The 20,985-nt window shown below is 26.1% G+C and overlaps 5 protein-coding genes across 8 annotated transcripts; 2 read left to right on the top strand and 3 right to left on the bottom strand.

Moving 5' to 3' along the window:
* The first annotated feature begins 30 nt into the window (after nucleotides 1–30).
* LOC117210121 (transcription factor IIIB 90 kDa subunit) lies at nucleotides 31–20,862 on the top strand. Of its 3 annotated transcripts, none has more exons than XM_033452829.1 (15): nucleotides 31–38; nucleotides 7,636–7,849; nucleotides 7,947–8,031; nucleotides 8,127–8,263; nucleotides 8,533–8,637; nucleotides 18,417–18,566; nucleotides 18,801–18,894; nucleotides 18,973–19,105; nucleotides 19,182–19,275; nucleotides 19,361–19,516; nucleotides 19,594–19,679; nucleotides 19,738–19,975; nucleotides 20,065–20,239; nucleotides 20,324–20,502; nucleotides 20,578–20,862. In XM_033452829.1, exons 2-15 carry the CDS (start codon nucleotides 7,636–7,638, stop codon nucleotides 20,709–20,711), a joined length of 1,980 nt encoding a protein of 659 aa, XP_033308720.1. In that variant the 5' UTR covers nucleotides 31–38; the 3' UTR covers nucleotides 20,712–20,862. The 3 variants fall into 3 exon arrangements, with proteins under 3 accessions (XP_033308720.1, XP_033308721.1, XP_033308722.1); XM_033452830.1 differs by lacking the exon at nucleotides 31–38 and adding an exon at nucleotides 7,130–7,383; XM_033452831.1 differs by lacking the exon at nucleotides 31–38 and having other exon boundaries at nucleotides 7,713–7,849; nucleotides 7,924–8,031.
* Nucleotides 470–1,654, bottom strand: LOC117210137 (protein jagunal). The gene is made up of 4 exons (XM_033452862.1): nucleotides 1,346–1,654; nucleotides 1,024–1,165; nucleotides 746–961; nucleotides 470–665 (listed from the first exon to the last, which is right to left on the bottom strand). The coding sequence occupies exons 1-4, from the start codon at nucleotides 1,435–1,437 to the stop codon at nucleotides 537–539; spliced, it is 579 nt and encodes a 192-aa protein (XP_033308753.1). The 5' UTR covers nucleotides 1,438–1,654; the 3' UTR covers nucleotides 470–536.
* LOC117210130 (tRNA (adenine(58)-N(1))-methyltransferase catalytic subunit TRMT61A) lies at nucleotides 2,051–3,961 on the top strand. The gene is made up of 5 exons (XM_033452850.1): nucleotides 2,051–2,294; nucleotides 2,405–2,825; nucleotides 2,991–3,263; nucleotides 3,397–3,566; nucleotides 3,786–3,961. The coding sequence occupies exons 2-5, from the start codon at nucleotides 2,471–2,473 to the stop codon at nucleotides 3,945–3,947; spliced, it is 960 nt and encodes a 319-aa protein (XP_033308741.1). The 5' UTR covers nucleotides 2,051–2,294; nucleotides 2,405–2,470; the 3' UTR covers nucleotides 3,948–3,961.
* LOC117210124 (tubulin gamma-2 chain) lies at nucleotides 3,610–6,777 on the bottom strand. Its single transcript, XM_033452835.1, has 9 exons — nucleotides 6,427–6,777; nucleotides 5,927–6,129; nucleotides 5,667–5,813; nucleotides 5,466–5,602; nucleotides 5,182–5,376; nucleotides 4,983–5,094; nucleotides 4,750–4,881; nucleotides 4,502–4,684; nucleotides 3,610–4,362 (listed from the first exon to the last, which is right to left on the bottom strand). The coding sequence occupies exons 1-9, from the start codon at nucleotides 6,473–6,475 to the stop codon at nucleotides 4,159–4,161; spliced, it is 1,362 nt and encodes a 453-aa protein (XP_033308726.1). The 5' UTR covers nucleotides 6,476–6,777; the 3' UTR covers nucleotides 3,610–4,158.
* On the bottom strand, nucleotides 11,796–17,483 carry LOC117210123 (BTB/POZ domain-containing protein 3). Of its 2 annotated transcripts, none has more exons than XM_033452833.1 (7): nucleotides 16,004–16,232; nucleotides 15,120–15,401; nucleotides 14,873–15,020; nucleotides 14,589–14,805; nucleotides 12,941–13,127; nucleotides 12,699–12,877; nucleotides 11,796–12,574 (listed from the first exon to the last, which is right to left on the bottom strand). In XM_033452833.1, exons 2-7 carry the CDS (start codon nucleotides 15,169–15,171, stop codon nucleotides 12,110–12,112), a joined length of 1,248 nt encoding a protein of 415 aa, XP_033308724.1. In that variant the 5' UTR covers nucleotides 15,172–15,401; nucleotides 16,004–16,232; the 3' UTR covers nucleotides 11,796–12,109. The 2 variants fall into 2 exon arrangements, with proteins under 2 accessions (XP_033308724.1, XP_033308723.1); XM_033452832.1 differs by lacking the exon at nucleotides 16,004–16,232 and adding an exon at nucleotides 17,207–17,483 and having other exon boundaries at nucleotides 11,797–12,574.
* Nucleotides 20,863–20,985: the final 123 nt, after the last annotated feature.

The following is a 20,985-nucleotide window of genomic DNA, read 5'->3' as shown; positions in this document are numbered from 1 at the left end:
TAGTTCAGGTATTTGTTGTAGCAAACAATACAAAAAAGGTTAATAATTTATTTGAAATTTTATTTTACTCTTATTACATAATGAATTGTGTATTTAATATAGAAATTGTGACATTTATCTCTTTTTTAATATCAATTCATTATTAAAATTGCTTATAAGAAAACAAAATGAAATGTTTCAAAATATGTGATTTAAGATACGTAAAATACACATGATATAATGTACATGAACACATGTATATATACATATTTACATATTAGCAATATTTTCACAGTTTTAATTTTTATTAACAGTATATGAGTTTGTTCCAAAAGTTTCTTTTGTTTTATAAGGAAATAATTGATGCACAACATTTTTTGTTTTATATTATTTTATTGAATTTTATAATAATAGAACAAAATAATATAAAACAAAAAATGTTGTGCATTTATTATTTTCTTATAAAATGAAAGAAACTTTTGGGACAGCCTAATATATTATTATATTACCAATAGTGTTCACAGATATGCCAGATTTCAATGAATTTTATTATTAAATTAGTCAGCTTTTTTATTTCCCCGTGTTTTCCAAGCTACTATAAGATTCCAGGAAAAGAACAAAGAAAAAGAATGAACTTGAGATGCTAAAAGAATAAATGCATACCATAATAATCCATATGGTAGATCCTAGAAATTAATTTTTATAGATTTAACAAATATTTTATATGAAAATTTCCAATAATAGATAATATATGACTTATTAATACCTGCCAGAAGTGAATTTCATTTGTTTTACCAACAGTTAAATATTTCCAAACATCCTTGAAATAATATACAACTCCATAAAGTAATGGACCATATCCTAATAGGATGATACCTATCATGTACTGTTTTAATGTTTTAATTCTGTTTCTTTTAATAGCAGACAATGCAAGAAAACTTAACATCAAACTTGTGCACCAAATATATTCCCACCATAAAGGCTATAAGAAAAGGGAGATATTATAATTTAATAGTTTAATGTTTTATATTAAAGATCATATACCTGAGGTACTTGTAATTCTTCAATCTCCAAAATAAATATATCCAAATGGTCTAAAATATCGGCTGATAGCTTGGCAAGCATAACGAAGAAAAGAAGATAATGAAAAAATATGCAATATTTCAGTCTTGATTTATTTGTTGCGCTAAAAGGAATGCACGTTTAATTCTAATAATAAATAAATAACAGTTGAGGAATGATTTATTTTTAATTATTATTTTATTAAATTTTAGAAATATTATACGTGTAGAATATCAAAATATTTTTAATGAAAGAAAGAGAAAAGTAGCTGATATACATATCGTTTTTGTTATGTCTTAATTACCTGATTTGATAATGACCAGCAATCTTTTGTCTATGATTAAAATCACTTCCATCTGTACCCAGAGCCTGGGACAGTGTTACTTTTGAAGCCATATTTCGAAATTATGGTGACTAAGATATAAGAAATCAGTTTCTGTTTTAACAACAGAAATTTACGTATAAACAATTTTCGAGCTGCAATTCAAGATAAACCATTCGGCACTTCATTACCAACTATTTTACTATTTTTAAACTTTTTCGAAGCTCTGTTAGTGGCCTCATGGGTCACGGATCTCAGCAAATGTGTCGCTTTTATTAAGTCACGTTTTCATTTTATGAAACTGAACATCATTTTTACTGATTTTCTTTTTTATATTTTTTTCACAAATAGATATTTTTAATTATTATAATTTATTATTTGTATCATTTTGTAAGTCGATAAATCAAAATCTTGTAACTATTTAGTAGATATAGATAAATAATGTAAAATGAAGATTATCATCATGAACATTAGTTTCGCATTATATTATATGATATAATTAGAATTTATTACATTTAAAAAAAATTTTTTGAAATAAATAATACAGTTTTGTTTCTAGATAATACACAAAATTATATTACGTACCACGCAATTACTTTCTATTATGTTTTATATTAGCGAAGGAAATTATATGTTTTATATATTATATGAAGATAGGCAAGACATTTTTTTTAGAGTTTCATTTTTAATTTTATTTATACATAATGAAGTGAATTCATTGTCATAGATAGTAGACAAAAAAATGATAAAATGCGTACATATAACATACAAGTTCTATTTCAATTAATCTATATAATATATATGTATGTATAACAGTTTGAAACATGACTGTAATTTAAAAGGTTTGAGATTTAAATTTTGAACACGTGTATTACGAAACATAACCTTAAATATGGAACATTGAATTTAACATTCAAAATATTATAAAATATTATGAATGATATAAAGTGATATGATAATAACAATGTTACAAAACGTATGAAGAAAAAGTGTTATTTATACAAATTGATAATAATTATGATGTAAAATTAATAATGTTATGATATAAAATAGAGGAATATTACTATAATATTATTTAATGAATAAATCCAATTTGTTTTTATTAAAATGAGTTTTAATGAAGTAAAAGAATTCATTGAAGAAGGAGATGTAGTCATTTTATACTTAGGACATAATAATATGCATTCTTTAGAAATAAAGGCAAAAATTCCCAATAAAAATGGTGAAATGGTTGACAATGTTTTTCAAACAAAATATGGAGCACTTAGAGTATTTTCTCTTGTGGGACACAAATATGGAACCATGAAAAGACTTTCGAAAGGATGGGCATATGTTTTACAACCAACATCAGAACTTTGGACATTGACAGTACCTCATAGGACACAAATTATATATAGCCCCGACATAAGTTTGATCATACACTTGTTGGATTTAGTACCAGGAAACATAGTTATTGAAACAGGTTCAACAACTATTAACTATTTCCTAAATACTTGTTTGATTTGATTCTAAAAGTACTAACTTATCAATATATTTTATATTGGAATTTTACTTATTAATGCATTTTGAAGTTACATTTAGTTCATATAATTATCACATTCTTAGTTTTACTATCTTATTGTTTTAGGTACTGGAAGCGGATCTCTTTCCCATGCTCTTATTCGTGCAATTCGCCCTCACGGTCATCTTTATACATTTGATTTTCACGAGCAGCGTGTAAATATTGCTCAAGCAGAGTTTGAAAGACATGGTCTTAGTAAATTTGTAACTTCAAATCATAAAGATGTTTGTATGGAAGGTTTTGGAAAAGAATTAGAAACAAAAGCAGATGCAATTTTTTTAGACCTGCCACATCCATGGTTAGCAATAGATCATGCAGTGGTTACTTTAAAGAAATCAGGTACAAATTGTTTTAGCAAAAAATTTTATTTTAGTTTTTCAGTTACTACGAACTTACATAAACAAATTAATTAACACAGTAATAATTAACACAGTAGGACAAGGAAATGATTTTTTGATTATTTTATGTTTAGGTGGAAAACTATGTTCTTTTTCTCCTTGTATTGAGCAGGTTCAACGTACTTGTGCAAAATTAGTATCAAAAGGATTCATTGAGTTGAATACCTACGAATGTTTACAAAGAGAAGTACATGTACAATATAGAAACCTTCCTATACTGAATTTAGAATACCTGCAATATGAGGTATATATAATAGATGCAATATATAGAATTAATATATGTGTCGTAAAATGAAAGATTCTTTTTATTAAGTATTATTTTTCGTTAAATTCTTATAAAAAGATATGTGTATAAATATCATAACTCAAATGGCACGAGCTTAGTTTATGTTTTACACTTAGGATGATATTAAATATCAGTTTTGAAAATATTAATATGACCTTTTTGGTAACTATGTTTTAGGATATACACGAAGATATGGCACAACAAAGTGAATATGAAAAAGAAGAGAGAAAGTTGCTTACTGCAATGCATGCTCGTTCTTTACCTGGTCATACAGGATTCATTACAATTGCTACATTACCTCCATTTTGTGTACGAAAGATAGAAATGGATTTAAAATAAAAAAATTGAGAATATTTGTAATTGTACTAAAATATCATAAAATTGCTATTTACTATATGTATAGTATTGAAACTTAATTTTCGTAGAACAACTTTAATACTGCTCAAAATAGCATCTGTGATAATAAAGTAAAGCATAAAATAACAAGTGATAATCAGATCTCAAGTTTTTCTTTATATGCACGATAATCTTATTAAAATTATTGAATATTTTATGTTTCTACTTTGCTGGGGTTCCATGATAAATAATCCACTCGGGTGGCTGCCTGATATTCCTTTACCAAATATTCAACGACTTCTCTAGAATTATCCAATTCGTCCAAATTATCTTCGAACATTTTTTCCTTACGAAATTGTTCTAAAAATGCTTCTCGCTTTCGTAATTTATCATACTGTTGTAAGGCACGGTCAAATAACTGAAATACATATGTATTACAGATTTAACAAGGCTTTTAATTGTTTGTAAACATAATTATCAAGTAATTTTGAAAGCACTAAATTTAATAATTAAAATAATTTAGTATCGTTTAATATAAAGATATTTTTGCAACTTACTGATGATATGTTAGTATGATTGGCTAACATTAAGCCAGATACTCTATGTGTACTTTGAATATATGGTGATTTTCTTGAAAGAGCTACTTGTATACTAGCAGGACCCCAAGGTATAAATTGCGCAAGTTTTCTTTCTCTGATTCTTTGTAAAGATTTATGAACTTGGGTTGGATCTACTTCACCCTAAAACATTGTATTTATAAGATTTTATTTTTATTTTTACCCTTAATATTTCTAATAAAACGTACTTGAATGATGTTTAAGATAGATATATAACAGTGAGATGCATTTCTATCTAATGCTGTAGAAACCATCATATTTTTCGGCTGAAGCAAACGTCTCATTACATCTAATACAGAAGTTTTTCTTACAGATGCTCCCTGTGAATTATATTTTATTAAATATGTATATTTTTAAAAAAATTTTAAATTTGGAATAAGAAACAAAGTTGCTCTATATATTTCATTAAATGAATACTTACTTCTTGATCTGTAGTAAGAGGAGTATAACCAGTCATGAGGAAATGTAATCGTGGTGTTGGAATTAATGGAGCAATTAAACCAACTAAGTCATTGTTCATATAAGAAGGATACCTAGTATTACATGTGAATTAGATAAATAAATCTTTATAATTTTTTACATTAATTTTTTAAGCAAAATACATATAAATGGTATATTACCGAAGTGTGGTGGTGCTAACAGACATTATTGTAGAAACAAGTTTATTAATTTGTGTAAAACTAGGATTTTGGATATGAAGTCTATCTGATGCTATTCTATTAAGTGCTGTGTTGTCGAGAACAACAACACAATCAGCACATTGTGTTAATCTTTTTAAAGTTAATAAGGAATTGTATGGCTGTACAACTACATCGCTGAAAAGAATTTTCTTTTTAATTTATTTATATTAAAAACGTACTATTGTTTTAATTATTATAATATAGTTTTATTGCATAATATATACCTTATCTCATCTTGGTTTGGGAAAACGCTATATGTTTCAAGTAATTTTTTTGGAAACCTATCTGCGAGGGATTCAAGCATGAATGAACCCATACCTGAACCAGTACCACCTGCGATAGAATGACACAAAACAAATCCCTGTAAATTAACATAATGATTACAATATTAATGATGTAAATTCAAATAACATAACTACACATACCTCTAAACTATCACTTCCATCTGCTTCTCTGTCTAAAATATCAAATATTTCTTCTTGAAGTTTCTCTCCTTGATGATAACCAGATGCCCAATTATTACCAGCACCACCTCCATGTTTTGATAAATAAATATTCTCTGGATTATATAACTTGTGGAAAATAATATTTATAATAACAATGTATTTTAATAAAGAATATATTCATATAAATTCATGAAGTTAAACATACTTATAATATTTATACAAAATATAGTAATGAATACCTTTGAGTAGGGAGAATTCATAATTGTATGAATTACTCTGGGTTCCAAATCTAATAATACTGCTCTTGGTATATAATGTTCATCATCTGATTGATAAAAAAATACATCTTTTCTGTCTGTACCTTCTGTTGCATAATCTTTTAAAATACCTTCTGGACTAATACCATGTTCAGCGCATAATTTTTTCCAAAACTCAAATCCAACTAAAAATTGAAATTCTTTTATTATTTATTTTTTTGCTAATGTAGTATCGTAATACATCTTATGAATATATCTTCAAAACAGAAATTTAGTTTCCTACTTTCGTGGTACATAAATTTTACAATCTTTATATTTCTAGTAGAAAACTAAAGATAAACAAAGATTATTTTAATAAAATATTAATGAAATAATAAATTATACGTAATTAAAAGTAAGTTATTTGGTTACATTTGCAAATTAATAAGAAGAAAAACAGAGAACAACATTTTAACAAAGATGTAAATTGCATGGTTACTTACTTTGATTACCGCATTGGCCAAGTTGTAAAGTTATCATTTCGCAAGGCATCTTGAATTTCTTATTTAATTCTTATTGAGAATTCAATTCTTTATTATAATTACTTCACTTTGATTTTACGCGCGATGAACCTTCAATTTGATTGATACTTCACATATTACAATTATAACTATTCTTTGCGAATATTACAATAATATATATATATATGATTATGTTATTCGTACAGTTACGAAATATTTTTGATTACTGATAATAGAATTATGCACACAGAATAATATTATTCGAATCTGAATGTTATTGCTGTTGTATTCAGTTATAGATGGTGCTGCGTTAAATGTCAATATTTTTCGCCGTTTGAAACTTCAATCAGTTTAAAAATGCAAGGAAAATTTTCATCATGAATGAATTTATATTATAATGAAACAATACAGACAGAAAAACATTTTTTAATTATTTTGGATAGTTTTACATTTTAAAGAAATAATGGTTTTTATATTTAAAGAGGTTGGACGCAATAAATAGATCTTACATTACACTAATCAAAATTGTATTATTATTTTTATTTAAGTTATTAAGATAATTGTAAATTTTATAATGTGTTATATAACAAAACAATTACATGAAAGTTAATGTTACTTTGAAAATTACATTTACATTGGACGATGAAGAAACTATACATATAGTCATTTAAAGCAGTGAATATATGCGCATATTTTTTGTATTCAATCTAATCCTTATGTCATGTTTGTAATAACGAGTGTGCTTCCAAACTATTTGATTAAGATCGTTTTATCAGACGAATGTTAAACTTATCCTGATTCTACATATTTTTATGTAAAACACGGTATAATAAAGTGTGACATTGTCATTATGTCATCATTATTTAATAAAATTATTTAACCTATAATACTTGATATGTCATCATTTCAATAATTTAAAGTTGAACATAAAGAACAAAGGTAATTTCAAAGTATGATATAAAAATTATTGTTTTTTCATTATTGCTTAATATTTTAAAAGTAATTCTTTTATTTATTTTTTAAGTATCTTGCATAATTTAGGGAAACATTAATAAAATTTAAATATTTTAGTTATGCATTGATCTGTACATATTTTGAACCATAAAAAATAACATAAATTATGTGAAAATGTCGTTTTAAATTCTTAATAATAAAGATTTCCTTTTGAATGATGGTGTTGTCATTTAACAGATGTCTGCGAGTAAGTGTCGGAATTGTGGATCTACAAATATTGAAACAGATCCAGCCCGAGGAGATGCTGTCTGTACAGATTGTGGTTTTGTGTTGGAAGACCAACTTATTGTTAGTGAAACAGCTTTTAAAGAGACACCATCTGGGAATATGATGGTACTTGGTCAATTTGTTGCTAATGACAGCACTGGTGGAGCTACAGGATTTGGAGCAAGTACGTTATTTTATAATAAATATGACATTAAATATTCTTTATTTTCTTATTACTAGTTTCCATCATTTGTCTAGTTTAATCATTTTTATGTTCATAGCATATCACGTCAATGGAAAAGAATCCAGAGGAATAACATTGCAAAATGCAAGAAAAGGAATAACTCATTTATGTATGCAATTACAGTATGTAAATTTTTTCTATAATACAATCAGTAAATTATTAATTTCATTTATTATATTTTATAAAATATTTAATATGTATTTTATTTTGTTACTAGATTAAATCAGCATTGTATTGATACATCTATGAATTTTTATAAAATGGCATTGAATCGTCAGTTAACTCGTGGGAGGAAGCAAGCACATAATCATGCAGCTTGTGTTTATATTACTTGTCGTACAGAAGGCACTGCACGTATCCTTTACATTTTCATAAAATAAAAAACAATATTTTTCTTATAATTATCATTCTTGAATTTATTTTTGCTACTTTATATCTATTTCATAAATACAAAGTATTTGGTTTAGTGTGAAATCTTATTGAAATATAAGTTTTTTTTATGATATAAGTCGGAAGCTATCCCAAACTGAAAAGCAAGAATTATAATAAATAATAATATAAGTTTCGTTTGTTATGTATGACAAGTTTTCAGAAGTAAAGTATGTACTTAACCAATTATTTAGATATGCTTATTGACATCAGTGATGTGCTGCAAATTTGTGTTCATGAATTGGGACGTACATATCTGAGGTTTACGCAAGCTCTTTGCATCAATATACCTTCAGTAGGTAAGCATTTTACAAATTTGCATGTTATAAATTTTTACTTCTAATTTATGCCTGTATTCAATTTATTTGCTCTGATTTAAGAACAAATTAACTAATTTTTAAGTATCATTAAATGTTACATGATACATACATAATCTTTAACTTTTAATAAAATAAAATAGTTCGATTTGCAATTAATTAGATTGACATGTTTTATTCTTCAGATATAAATTTTCTTATTTCGTAAGGTACTTTTATCAGAAACAACAGTTATTGTTACATTTATTACCGCTTGAAAAAGATTATAAACAGTGATTTCTTACATACATTATCGTTGTATTAAATGTTAAATTTGAAAAAATACAAAATTAAATACTTGATTAACTATAGTAAAAATTTGTTCATATTTGAAATATCTCTAAGTATTAAATATAACATTTGTGTCTTCACATACACTCAGTTTTTTAATAGTAAAATATAATAGTGAAATATTAATTCAAAATTTAGCCCTATTGTATACGAGATGTACAAAAAAATTGAGGACACTGCTAAAGCTGAGGATAGAAACCTTAGAAACATGTAGTATTCATCATAACAAGCAAAAAGCTTTTAATAATCATGGGTCAAAAACCGTTAATTTCAGAGATGTTTAATTACGAAATGTTTAGTATATAATAAACCAGCTGCTTTGTTGCCAAGAGATATTAACTTCACTTCCGTAAAATCCAAAACCAAGAGATAAGGAAAATGCCGAGATTTTTCAACGTATATGTATTTCTGTAAGAAAATATGCTGAAGTGTATGCTGAACTGAACAGGGGTCATATTGAGCATATGTTGTAAGGGTAATATCTTACTGACAAAAAACTTTGTAACTCTGAAATTAATAGTTTTTGAACCTATGTTTATTAAAAATTTTTGCTGAGTACTACATGCTCCTAAAGTTGTATTCAACTTTTTTGTTCACTCCGTATATTACTAAATAATCAAGAAATCTGAAGTACTTTAATACATAAAAGTATAATATAAGATGACTATTCTTTAAATTTATTGCTTGTGTAGACATTTTCAATTACACTTTTCATATTTTATATTGTAATGTTAAATAATTTTTTGATTTTAAATAATATCAAATATCTAAAATGGAGAATACAAAACTAAATCTCTTATTTATTAGTAATAAATTAATCTAACTTAAATCCAAACTAAAATTGTTCACTGAATATTTTAATATTGTTTTAGAAGTTAATGATATAATTAATATCTTTTTTAATGCCAATCTTAAGACAGAGATGCTCTCAAAATTTACTTGTTCCTTTTTTTGGCACCAGCCAGTCATACTAGTAGTAGGAAGGCATTATTTTGTACATTTTATTATTATTGGTATTGCAATCCATTGTACTTTTTTAAATAGTATTTACTATTTTGCAATGTAGACTTTGGCGCCAGATTCTATAGCATTACTGGATACAATATAATGTTTATTATAAAAAAAAAAATAAGAGAGTTATATATAATTAGTATATACTTTATCTTGAAACTATACTAGAATATTTTTCTACTTTTTACATAGATTATAGTAAATTATAAAATTATATAAACATGATTAAAATATCGTAGAATGTACATATAAAGTATTGTTGTGATTTTTATATTGTGTACAAAAACGCTATTTGCTTTAAGAATCTACATTTAAACATTCCTTCTAATAATTTAGCAATCACCTTTTGCAGTACATAATTTCATACATTAAAGAATCAATAAATCTAAGAAAGTAAAATGTATCTCCTCTCTTATGAATATGATACAAAAAACAAAATAATAATGTTACTGTAATATCGTAGAATAGATTTGAATTAGAGATCGGTTGAAATTAGAAAGCACCGTGTACGTCGTCTTTCGTGGTTTGTTTACATCCAAGAGCGCCTAGTAACAGCGACGCGAGAAAGGATAAGCAGTGTCAAAACAGAGGTACGGTTTCATATTTCAAGGAGTGGCAATCGAGAGGCCAAAGTATGTGAGCCGAAAAGTGTGTGTGTGTGAGAGGACGAGAGCAAGAGCGAGCACGACCGGGCAGGATTGTATTGGCGAAGATCAGAGCTAATTGAGTCGTTGAAGAGTAGAGTCGTTAGAGGTTTCGAGTTGTCGAAGAGTAGAGTCGTTAGAGGTTTCGAGTCGTCGAAGAGTAGAGTCGTGAGAATTGATAGAGTTGTTAGAGAGAGAGAGAGAGAGTGTGTGTGTTAGATTCGTTGTGACGAGAGTAATCAAATAACTGTAAAGTTATTTGATATAGATACGAGTATTGCATTTAGTTCCGTTAAATAAATATCGTTCTCTGTCCAATTTATATCTGTATATTCAATTTAATATTAATAAATTGTAAGTAATCGAAAAAAAAAAAAATTTCTATCTTTATTTTTCGATATTACATTACAATAAAAAACAAATATTATTTTGTATAGGCAGTTTCACTTATAATACTATTCTAAAATTGCTTATGACGCTTTCCAATAAGTATAGTATATTCTAAAATACATGATATATGAATGCAACATTAAATCAATATTACTTATGTTAGCAAAAACAGTATATTCTCCTCCATAAAACGATAATGTACATTGTTCATTTAAGATTCTAAAGCATTTCAATTAAAAAAAATTATAGTTTATATATTAGTATTTTTTAATTGAGAATTAATTAGTCGAGATAACAATATAGTTTCCAAAATTAATTGATTTTTGCTTATTTCTTTATATTATTATTTAACAATAATTTTTAAGATAGTAAATCCTTTTAAATAGCACTTATTAACTTTCTCAATTGTTTTCTATCAATTTAAAGATCGTTTTTACATCTTCTTCTTCTTCTTCAAATCTAACAAGTATTTTATATACTTCACTTGTTGCATATTTACAAATAATGTTTCAAGTATTTAAGTTATATAAGAAATGTAATATTTTTTCGGAAGAAACAAAGCATAAATATGAATACATCAAAAGTTGTAGTAGACACACTCCTCTGCGAAAATGTAAATTTAAAATTTAATTTTAATTTAAACATAGTAAATTATTTATTTTCTTAGTTTAATACTGTCTTATTATTTGATATAAAAGCAAATATTAGTTTTCATATATATATTTGACTTTTATTTTACGAAAATAAATTTTTATGCAATTGTTCATATTTATATTCAATGTATCATAAAACAGAAAGTTTGTTTTCAAGTCTTTGAATTAAAACAAAGACATTTCTTTTTATATTTGATTAATAGTGATAATAATAGAGATAAAATTATAATTTCTTCTGCAAACTATTCATTATGATTTTATACTAAATTCAAAATATTTAATATTTTTTAGAGTGCATCTATTACACAATATTCGTCATCGATTTAAAAATAGTACTCAAAACAATTATACAAAATCTTGAACAATGTCAAGGTACATATTTTTAGAGACCGGCAGTTAAACCATTATTTCTGTGGTAAATTTCCATCAGTCATCTACTGGTGGTCCATAAAAAATTAATTCGGGTATTTGCCCTCCTTGTACACCAGTACCATTCGTACTTTCCGAACTGCATTGAAATTGAAAATTTACATTACCAACTGTTATCTCTGACATTCCTTCTTGACCAAAGTAACTTAGCTCGCCTCCGTCTAATATTACACTAGCTGTATAGAAGCATTCTGGCTCGATTTGGATGGGATTCTCAAAATATACATGAAACGTACTGCTCGACCCATCCGAAAAGAATTTTGTACTATTTTCAGATAAAACACATCCCAATCTTTTAAGTTCGATTCTAACATTATAATCTGCAGCACCAGATGAACTTCCATAAAGTCCGAAACCTACAACAAATATTCTTTTATCAACGCTAAATTGAATTGAGTCACATCTGCCTCTGTAACGCCACTGATTTGATCTATATGCACATGACTGAAACCTATGACACACCTGCAAATAAAGCATAAGAAATTTTAGTTCTATTACTCTATATGTAACTTATGCAAGCTTACTAACTTATGAATAGTTGTTTTACATTAAACCTAAATAAATGATTTTGTTTTATAGTACTTACTTGAGTTTTTAAACCTTGTCGAGGTTTGGTAGGAAAACAAAGTTGAGGTTTATTACTGGCAGTGAAATGCAAAAAAACATCAATTGTTTCTTGTTGTGTTAAGATTCCAGTCTGAGCAGCACTATTGGCAAATTCTTCTAAATTCATAGCAGGAAGTCTAATTAAATATAAAGCAGATCCTAGAATGAAAAAAGTACTAGTGATACTAGTTTTTGATTTAAAATTTTAATTTAAATATTTACCTAATAGTCGTCTTCGATTGGCTGATGAAGGTTCAAGTTCTTGCCGAATACATTCTGCAGTAGCCCATCTTAATGCAGCATCCCATATATGTATCTCTTTACAGTTTAATGTTTCTCGAGAAAGCACTGATTCAAGAGTGTGAATATCAATATCCACAAAACCATCTGATCTTAGCGCCATTTCTGCCTGTATTACATTCAATTTTATATATATAAATTTAGTAAAAATATATATTATCTTCTGACGAAAATTTAATTATTAAAAAAAAGGATATATTTCTTAGGAATATATTTTCATTGATTTTATATATATTGTATGAATTACTTAGAAGCCAAAGTGATCAACTCTATTTCCTGAAAAATACTTAATTTTAATATTAGAATATATTAGAGTTTAATTTTCTAAAAATTAGATGATTACCCATGATGTTATTAATCAGTTTGGCCTCTGCATGATGCATATGTACATATATTAATCTTATATTCAAAACATCCAAAAAGTATATTTGTGTTCTTTCTAAATTTAAAAGTATTTTTTAAATTCTAAGAATTCTTTAAAAAATATTAAGAATATTATCAAATACAATTAGTATGTGTAAAATATAAGAAAATAAAAATATAAATATAAAACTAATTTCAATGATTTAGTTAAAACTTAATCCTTTGTTAACATTGATATTCGCTATATTTACTAAAAAAAAATGTTTATTATATGATACAGGATACAATTTAAAAGTAGAAATAAATTTTTAAAAATCTGTTCTAAATGTATATATTAAACATGATATTTTTATGAGGAAACTAATTTTATAATTTTTTGAAAAACATTTAATTTTATGATGGTATAATTTATTACAATTAAATATTTTATGAATATTAGTGTAATAGTCATATATGTACATACAAAATTAATTAAATAAGTATGATATAGTATATAATATTACAAAAAAATGTTGTTGAAGTATTTTATTTTCATACTTTATAAAATTGCTTATTATGTATTTAATCTTTCGTAATATTATCTTTAATAATTAATGAATGGAATTTTTATAATGAAGTTTAGACGAATTTTGATTAAAAACGTATTTTAAAAATTAAAAAAATATATTTTTATAGCTTTTTGTCAATCAGTCTTTCAAATATTCACTCAATTTAATTAAAAAAGGGATAAGCAATTCTATATATCTTGAACTTTTTAATATACAGAATAAATGTTATAAATTCTTTAAGTAATTATTGGACTAATATTACATGTTATTTTGGAAAAATCATTATAATCATTTCTGTTGTGTTCATATTCTTCTATAAAGTTATCTTCATAAGTTACATTTTGTGTTACTTCAATTTCTAACTTATTATCTGTAAAATAAGGTTCACTTCGAGTTCGAAATAATGAAAACGATAATTTTTTGTTGTTAAGTTTAGAACAACAATTGTTCTCAGATAAACTGAAGCAATGAGATACTACTGATAGTCCATTTTTTATATTTCCATAATTATTAGTTTTTGTAGTTTTCTGAATAAATTGCTGTTCAGAATCATGTAGTTTGTTATTCAAACAGTTCGAAGAGTTTGATTTACTCTTTAACATTACATTTAAATTATCATTAAAAGTAAGAGACTTCAACATTCTTTTATTTAAACTTACTTGAGCATCTATAACTTCCCAGCAACGTTGCATAAGATCTGGTTCTTCAAACAAACGAGATTGACTTAAAAGTAAACATGCATTCTTTGCTGTTAAACTTGTTTCTAAATAATTAACACATGCTCTTGCTAAATGAGGGACTATATATTTTTTAGCAACATAGAGTGTTGCTAACACTGTGTCAGCTTCTAATTGTACTTCATCACAGTACATATACCTGAGAAAAGATAATAAAATAAGTAGTGAATAATTTAAGATGTCTTCATCAAGTTTAAAACATTTACCTTAATAGAGCAAGAAAAGCAGCAGGCTCTACATCTGGTACTTCTATATCTCTTTTATTCTCTGCTAGACCACCATAAAACATGGCATAAAATACAGAACTACCAGTGGCCAATACATACTTATGTGCTGGTATAGTTTGTATGTGACCTACATTGAGCAATCAAATATATTATTATTTAATATATTTAATACATTAAATTATTTTTACTGCTTATCCAATTATTAAATGACTTTATGATTAATTACCTGGGTTGCCAACACTAAATATAATATCAGCCATTAAATGATTGTTAAACATGGCAGCATTTCGTTCTCGAACTGTAGGTTTTGTTGCCTGCCAATTAGGATCTTGTGTACAGTCTTCAGGTGATGACAAATTCAATTGAGTTAAAGGAGATGATAAGGAAGACAAAGGTGAAGCAGGTGCACTAAGTGGTTGGTTTATCGTTCCTTCACGTTGTAATACAATGGAAGAAGATAATGGGCTTACAGTAGGTGGTGAATCTGATACAGGAATCAGTGATTCCGCTAAAACATATACAATATCAATATATTAGGTTTAAGTTAGGTGAAATTCATTTCTATTTGGTATTTGTTTTTGTTTTTTTTGTTATCAAACAACATATTTAGGCAAAATTATTATCTTATTATGTTAAAACAATCTAGCATACAGAACATTATATAAAAAAATTTAATGGATTTAACGGAATAAAATATGTTTAAATATTACTCTTTTATTTATTATTTTTAGTATCATTACATAAAGATTAAACTTAAAAATGAATGAGTAAATATTATATAAAAATTAATTATAACAAACATTAAGCATATGTCAAAGTAACAATAGTAAAGTTACAAAAAGTAACACTATTCTATATTAATTTTCATTAATTCATTAATAGTACAATTAATAGATAATACCTTTATATAAATATATTAATTATATTAAGCTAGAATATATCGAAAGCTGATATTACCGATTGTATAACTTCATCAACAAAAAATATTTTTCATTACTAATAGAGGTTATGCAAGACAATAACTGTAATAAGGTTTAAGATCTCTAAATTAGATTATTCTTCCTAAAATTAATCAAAGTTTGTTTTCGTACATCCATTATTTTTATTTACCATCGCTTTAAGATGTTGTATAATCTATCACCTTTTAGCGACGGTTCAATTAAAACGAATGCAAAGCAAAATCATCAAAATTTTACCGTTAGTGTACATTATTCCACAGTTTTGAGAACAATTTTAAATAGAATCTTTTACTTCTATCATAACATAGTAAATATTTGCTACCACTGTAGCTTTAAAGACCACCTCTCATATTCAAACATTACGAACACAAATATACACTTATGTATATGTAATGTACACTATACACTTAAGGAAAATTCATCTATAGGTATAAAGACTTCGAATGATATTAAGTTCGGTTTGTTCCGGTTTTATTCGTATAATTTCGCAGAAATTTTGTGGTGCACGTGATACGTATGTCAAATAAATTCATATGAATGTATGTATACATACATATTATAGAGTTAATATACTTTTTGCATGATTTCAAATTTTTATTAAATTGGTTGTATCTTTAGCTATTACAAAAAAATTTATTTATTATATAAAATGGTCAGAAGACTTTATAACAATATAATAATAGAAATTATTTAAAACAGAAAAGTCACATTTAGTTCGAAATTTTTAAAATATATATTTGGTTTAAAATAAAACATAGGTTAATAAGTATTATAACGCTATTATCAATTTATGAATTTTTCTAATTTTAATTTTTATGTTTTAATATCATATGAATAATACGAAAAATATGATCAAAATTAAACGTTAAAAATATGTACAATATTATTCTATTTGATTCAACATTCTCTGATTCATCGAACATTTATCGTAATAGATATATTTTATGAAAAATCATAAGATTTAAATGAAATTACGTAAAATAGTTTAACACTATAATATTGTATATTTGAAGTCTGTACAGTTTCATGTTATATACTACTTTGTAAAATATATTTACTATTTCATCTATCATTCATAATTCCTAATTGACCGAAATTATTTTTACAGAATGCATTTCCAAATAAAATATTTCAAAGCTCAAGCTAAATTAATTAAAATGTTGTTAAAATATCATTGTGTGTTTCAAAGTGAAAATAAACATTATGGAAATGATACAACATTACTCGGATATAGCTAAACAAAATAAAAACAATTTCATTTATTCTTATTTCTATAATTCACTTTAATAAATGCATGGACAGTATATATTTAAAGTGCATATTATGTTTATTTATATCTGTAATAATCTCTCACCGTTTAACCATGGATTAGTCTGTTTGACTGTGACGTTGTCCTGGAACCGTTTCATTGGCTTCGTTGATATTTTCGAGTAAAGATTTGACATCGCCATTTTCACTTTTTAAACTTGATTGCCAGTTTTCTCTTCAATTGCAACACGGAACGATTTTGGATTTCATTTACATGGGCGCCATGTCAGACGGGCGCTGGTTAGATAGTTCCGTACGTCGGTCGATAGGAAACTTAGGGCACGCGCGTCCATATATCTGGTGTTTCTCAAAAACGCAATCTTTAATCTGCGCAGTATGTGTATACAGGGTGTTCGCTCTAACGTGTGATTTTTCATCTGTTTTGCGATTATGTACTGTCTTGCTAACTGGCCATCACCATCCTCACCATTTCTTGAAAGTATCTTTATGGAGCGTAACTCGGGTGTTACGTACATATATTTCTCTCATTTTGCTTACCGGAGTTTTGACATTCAATTGTCTTGTATAAAACATCTGGAATTGAGTACCAAGTATTATTATCTTGCTCTATATTTTTATCTATTTCATATTCAAGCATAATTATTGATGGTGTAAACTCCTCCCTTGTTAATTGGTCAGATTCAGTATCGAGTCGTGACCAGTTACCAAGATAGTATTGTAATAAAAAATGTTAACTATAATCTATTTATAATATGAGTGAACAAGATATAAGGATGATGAACATTAAAATAAATCCCTTTTTTAGTGTAATATGATCAACAAGATCAATATGATCGAGACTAAAGAGAAAAAAAATACATTTTATTTTAATACGTTGTCCATTCAGCATAATATATTGTTCATTTAACAGAAATAAAGTTTATTTAATAATCTTTTTATTATATTGCTGCGAACAATTTGAAAATTGTGCGAAACATTAAAGTGAACACCATCTATATTTCGCAAGTAATGTCCACTTACAAACAATAGCGTACAATACAAACGTAATCTAATGGAATAAATATTAAATAGAAACTTCAGGAATTATATAATTACTATATATTTTATTCTTTTTGTTATTTTACCTTCTACGTTTAAGTAAGAATAACATAAAAGTGTATTATATATTATAAAAAGGAAATTCTTGGCAATTATTTTAATATAATATACTATATTAATAAACTAATAAAATGAATTTGTTAATATTTGATGAATTTTTAAATTTAACACATTGTTGACATTATTTTTCTTTATAGATCCATGTTTATATATTATGAGATTTGCAAATAAGCTGGAGTTTGGTGAAAAAACTCACGAAGTATCAATGACGGCTTTACGAGTAGTTCAAAGAATGAAAAGGGATAGTATTCACAGCGGACGTAGACCATCAGGATTATGTGGCGCTGGTATTAGAAAAGTTTCATTTATTCGTAATCTAAATTTTATTTAATTTTAATATAAATACTTAAGTTTTAATTAATACATTTTAAAATTTTACATATGATGCTTACATTAACGTTTGTTACAAATTCACCTAAACACTTAAAAAGTCAAAATTATATTATTAAATATAATTAAAAAAAGAGATCATTAAAATTAAATCGATATTAAACAAATATACGATATTTCTTTTACATTAGCTTTGCTGATGGCTGCTCGATTACATGAGTTTAATAGATCACCGGCGGATATTATTAAAATTGTAAAAGTGCATGAATCGACATTACGCAAGAGGTAAAAAGTATTCAAATAAGTCTTTTTCTAAATAAACGTAAAAATTGATAACAAATTTTTATACATTAACATCTATAGGCTTATAGAATTTGGTGATACACCTTCAAGCGCATTGACTCTTGAAGAATTCATGACGGTCGACTTGGAAGAAGAACAGGATCCTCCAGCTTTTAAAGCAGCACGAAAAAAAGACAGAGAACGATTACAAAGGGTATAGAATATTTTTATTTTATAATATATCGTATATCCACATAATTAATTATGCATAATTTGTTGTTTTTTCTTAGTTAAACATAGATACAGAAATAAATGAATTGCAAGCAGAAATTGACAAACAATTAGAAGAACACAGATTAGGAAAAATGAAAAAGCGCAAAGATGGTAATTGTAATAATAATTAAAAAATTGATGAATTATTTTATTGTTTTTATTATAGAAAAAAAAACCATAAAATATTAATTTCCAGCTGCTTCTATAGAAAGAGCAGATACTGATAGATTTATAAGGGAAAGTAATTTAGATGTAATTAAACATTACGTTGGAAACGATGTAGATGACCCTGACAGTGATTTTCAAGATTCCGAAATGAATAACATAAACGATCGATTAATTACTGGATTAGGCAAGGATTTAAACAGTTTCTTAAATTCTATTATAATGTTATATTATAAAATTTATAATACGCCTAATTGTTTAAAGGACCTAATATTGCTTCTATGGGATTGATATCAATAAATGATCGAGAAAATGAAACAAAAGAGTCAGTAAACACAAATTTTGAAAATGTAAGTAAAATTAATTTTAATCAAAACAATTGTTATTCATTAATGTTTTCTATTTAAGGATACTGGAGAGATTGATGTTGCTGATTTAGATGACGAAGAGTTAGATAGTTATATTATGTCAGAAAAAGAAGCACAATTCAAACACAATTTATGGAATAAAGTGAATGCTGAATATTTAAATCAACAAAAAGAAAAAGAAGAAAGACGGCAGAAAGAAAAAGAAGAAGGTAAACCTGAGAAGAAACGACGGCGGACTACTAAACGTAATAAAAATCAAGTACCTGCAAATACTGCAGGTAATGTTATAATATTTACTACAAATTCTATAATATTAATTTTTTATCAATTGTTATAGTTTATTATGTTCATTTTATAATTTTATTAGGCGAAGCAATTGAAAAAATGTTACAAGAGAAGAAAATATCATCGAAAATTAATTATGAAGTACTGAAAAGTTTAAACGTTAGTTTAAATAATTCAACCAAAGAACAACAAAAGGTCGAAGAACCAGTTCAATCACCAAAGAAAGAAATGAACACTTCGTCAAGTTCTAATAAAATGTTAGTATATAATATTTTTTGTTATTTTTTTATTCTGTACAAGAAACGTATCTCTACAATAAATATCAATGTTTATATTTATAGATCTAATATTTCTAACTCATCAAGAATCAAAGATAAGCCAATCACACCAGTAGTAAAGAAACCTCGTGTAGATAAACCTCAAATACAAAAAACAAAAAAAGAAGTGCAAATGCCAGTTGAAATAGAAACTAATACAACTGAATCTATACTTCCAAAAATGGATACCTCTTGTGATATGGGTAAGTTATTAATTTCCACTCATGTAAAATTTCTTTTGCTTGATTAAATTAATTATACTTCTCTTTACAAAATAGATGAGACCGATGATTATGTTGATGAGGATGTTGAAGCTGATCCCACAGAAATGACTGTTGGAGAAATGCTTGGACATCATGGGTCAGAAGATGAGAATGACTTTGGATATGGATATGATGAAGAAGATTATTAATTATATTTAGTGAACTAATATTAAGATCCTAAGGATGCGTTTAACATTTATAAAATGATTATTTATTTATTAGAATACCATTTACTAGGATTTAGCAAAAAGACTGCAGTATATAATGTAAAATAAAGCATTTACTATTCTTAATTTATAATTCTGTGAATTTTTTATTTAATTGCAAAAGCATCATAATAATAAAATGATATAGCGGTTAGGGTTCAACCTCTTGAAGGCGTCATTCAAACGCATGCGATATAGAAAAATTAACTGCGTCGCG

The sequence above is a fragment of the Bombus bifarius genome, unplaced genomic scaffold, assembly GCF_011952205.1.
Source record: "Bombus bifarius isolate JDL3187 unplaced genomic scaffold, Bbif_JDL3187 scf7180000008199, whole genome shotgun sequence".
Classification (NCBI taxonomy): domain Eukaryota; kingdom Metazoa; phylum Arthropoda; class Insecta; order Hymenoptera; family Apidae; genus Bombus; species Bombus bifarius.
This window is presented reverse-complemented; position numbering and strand designations above follow the sequence as displayed.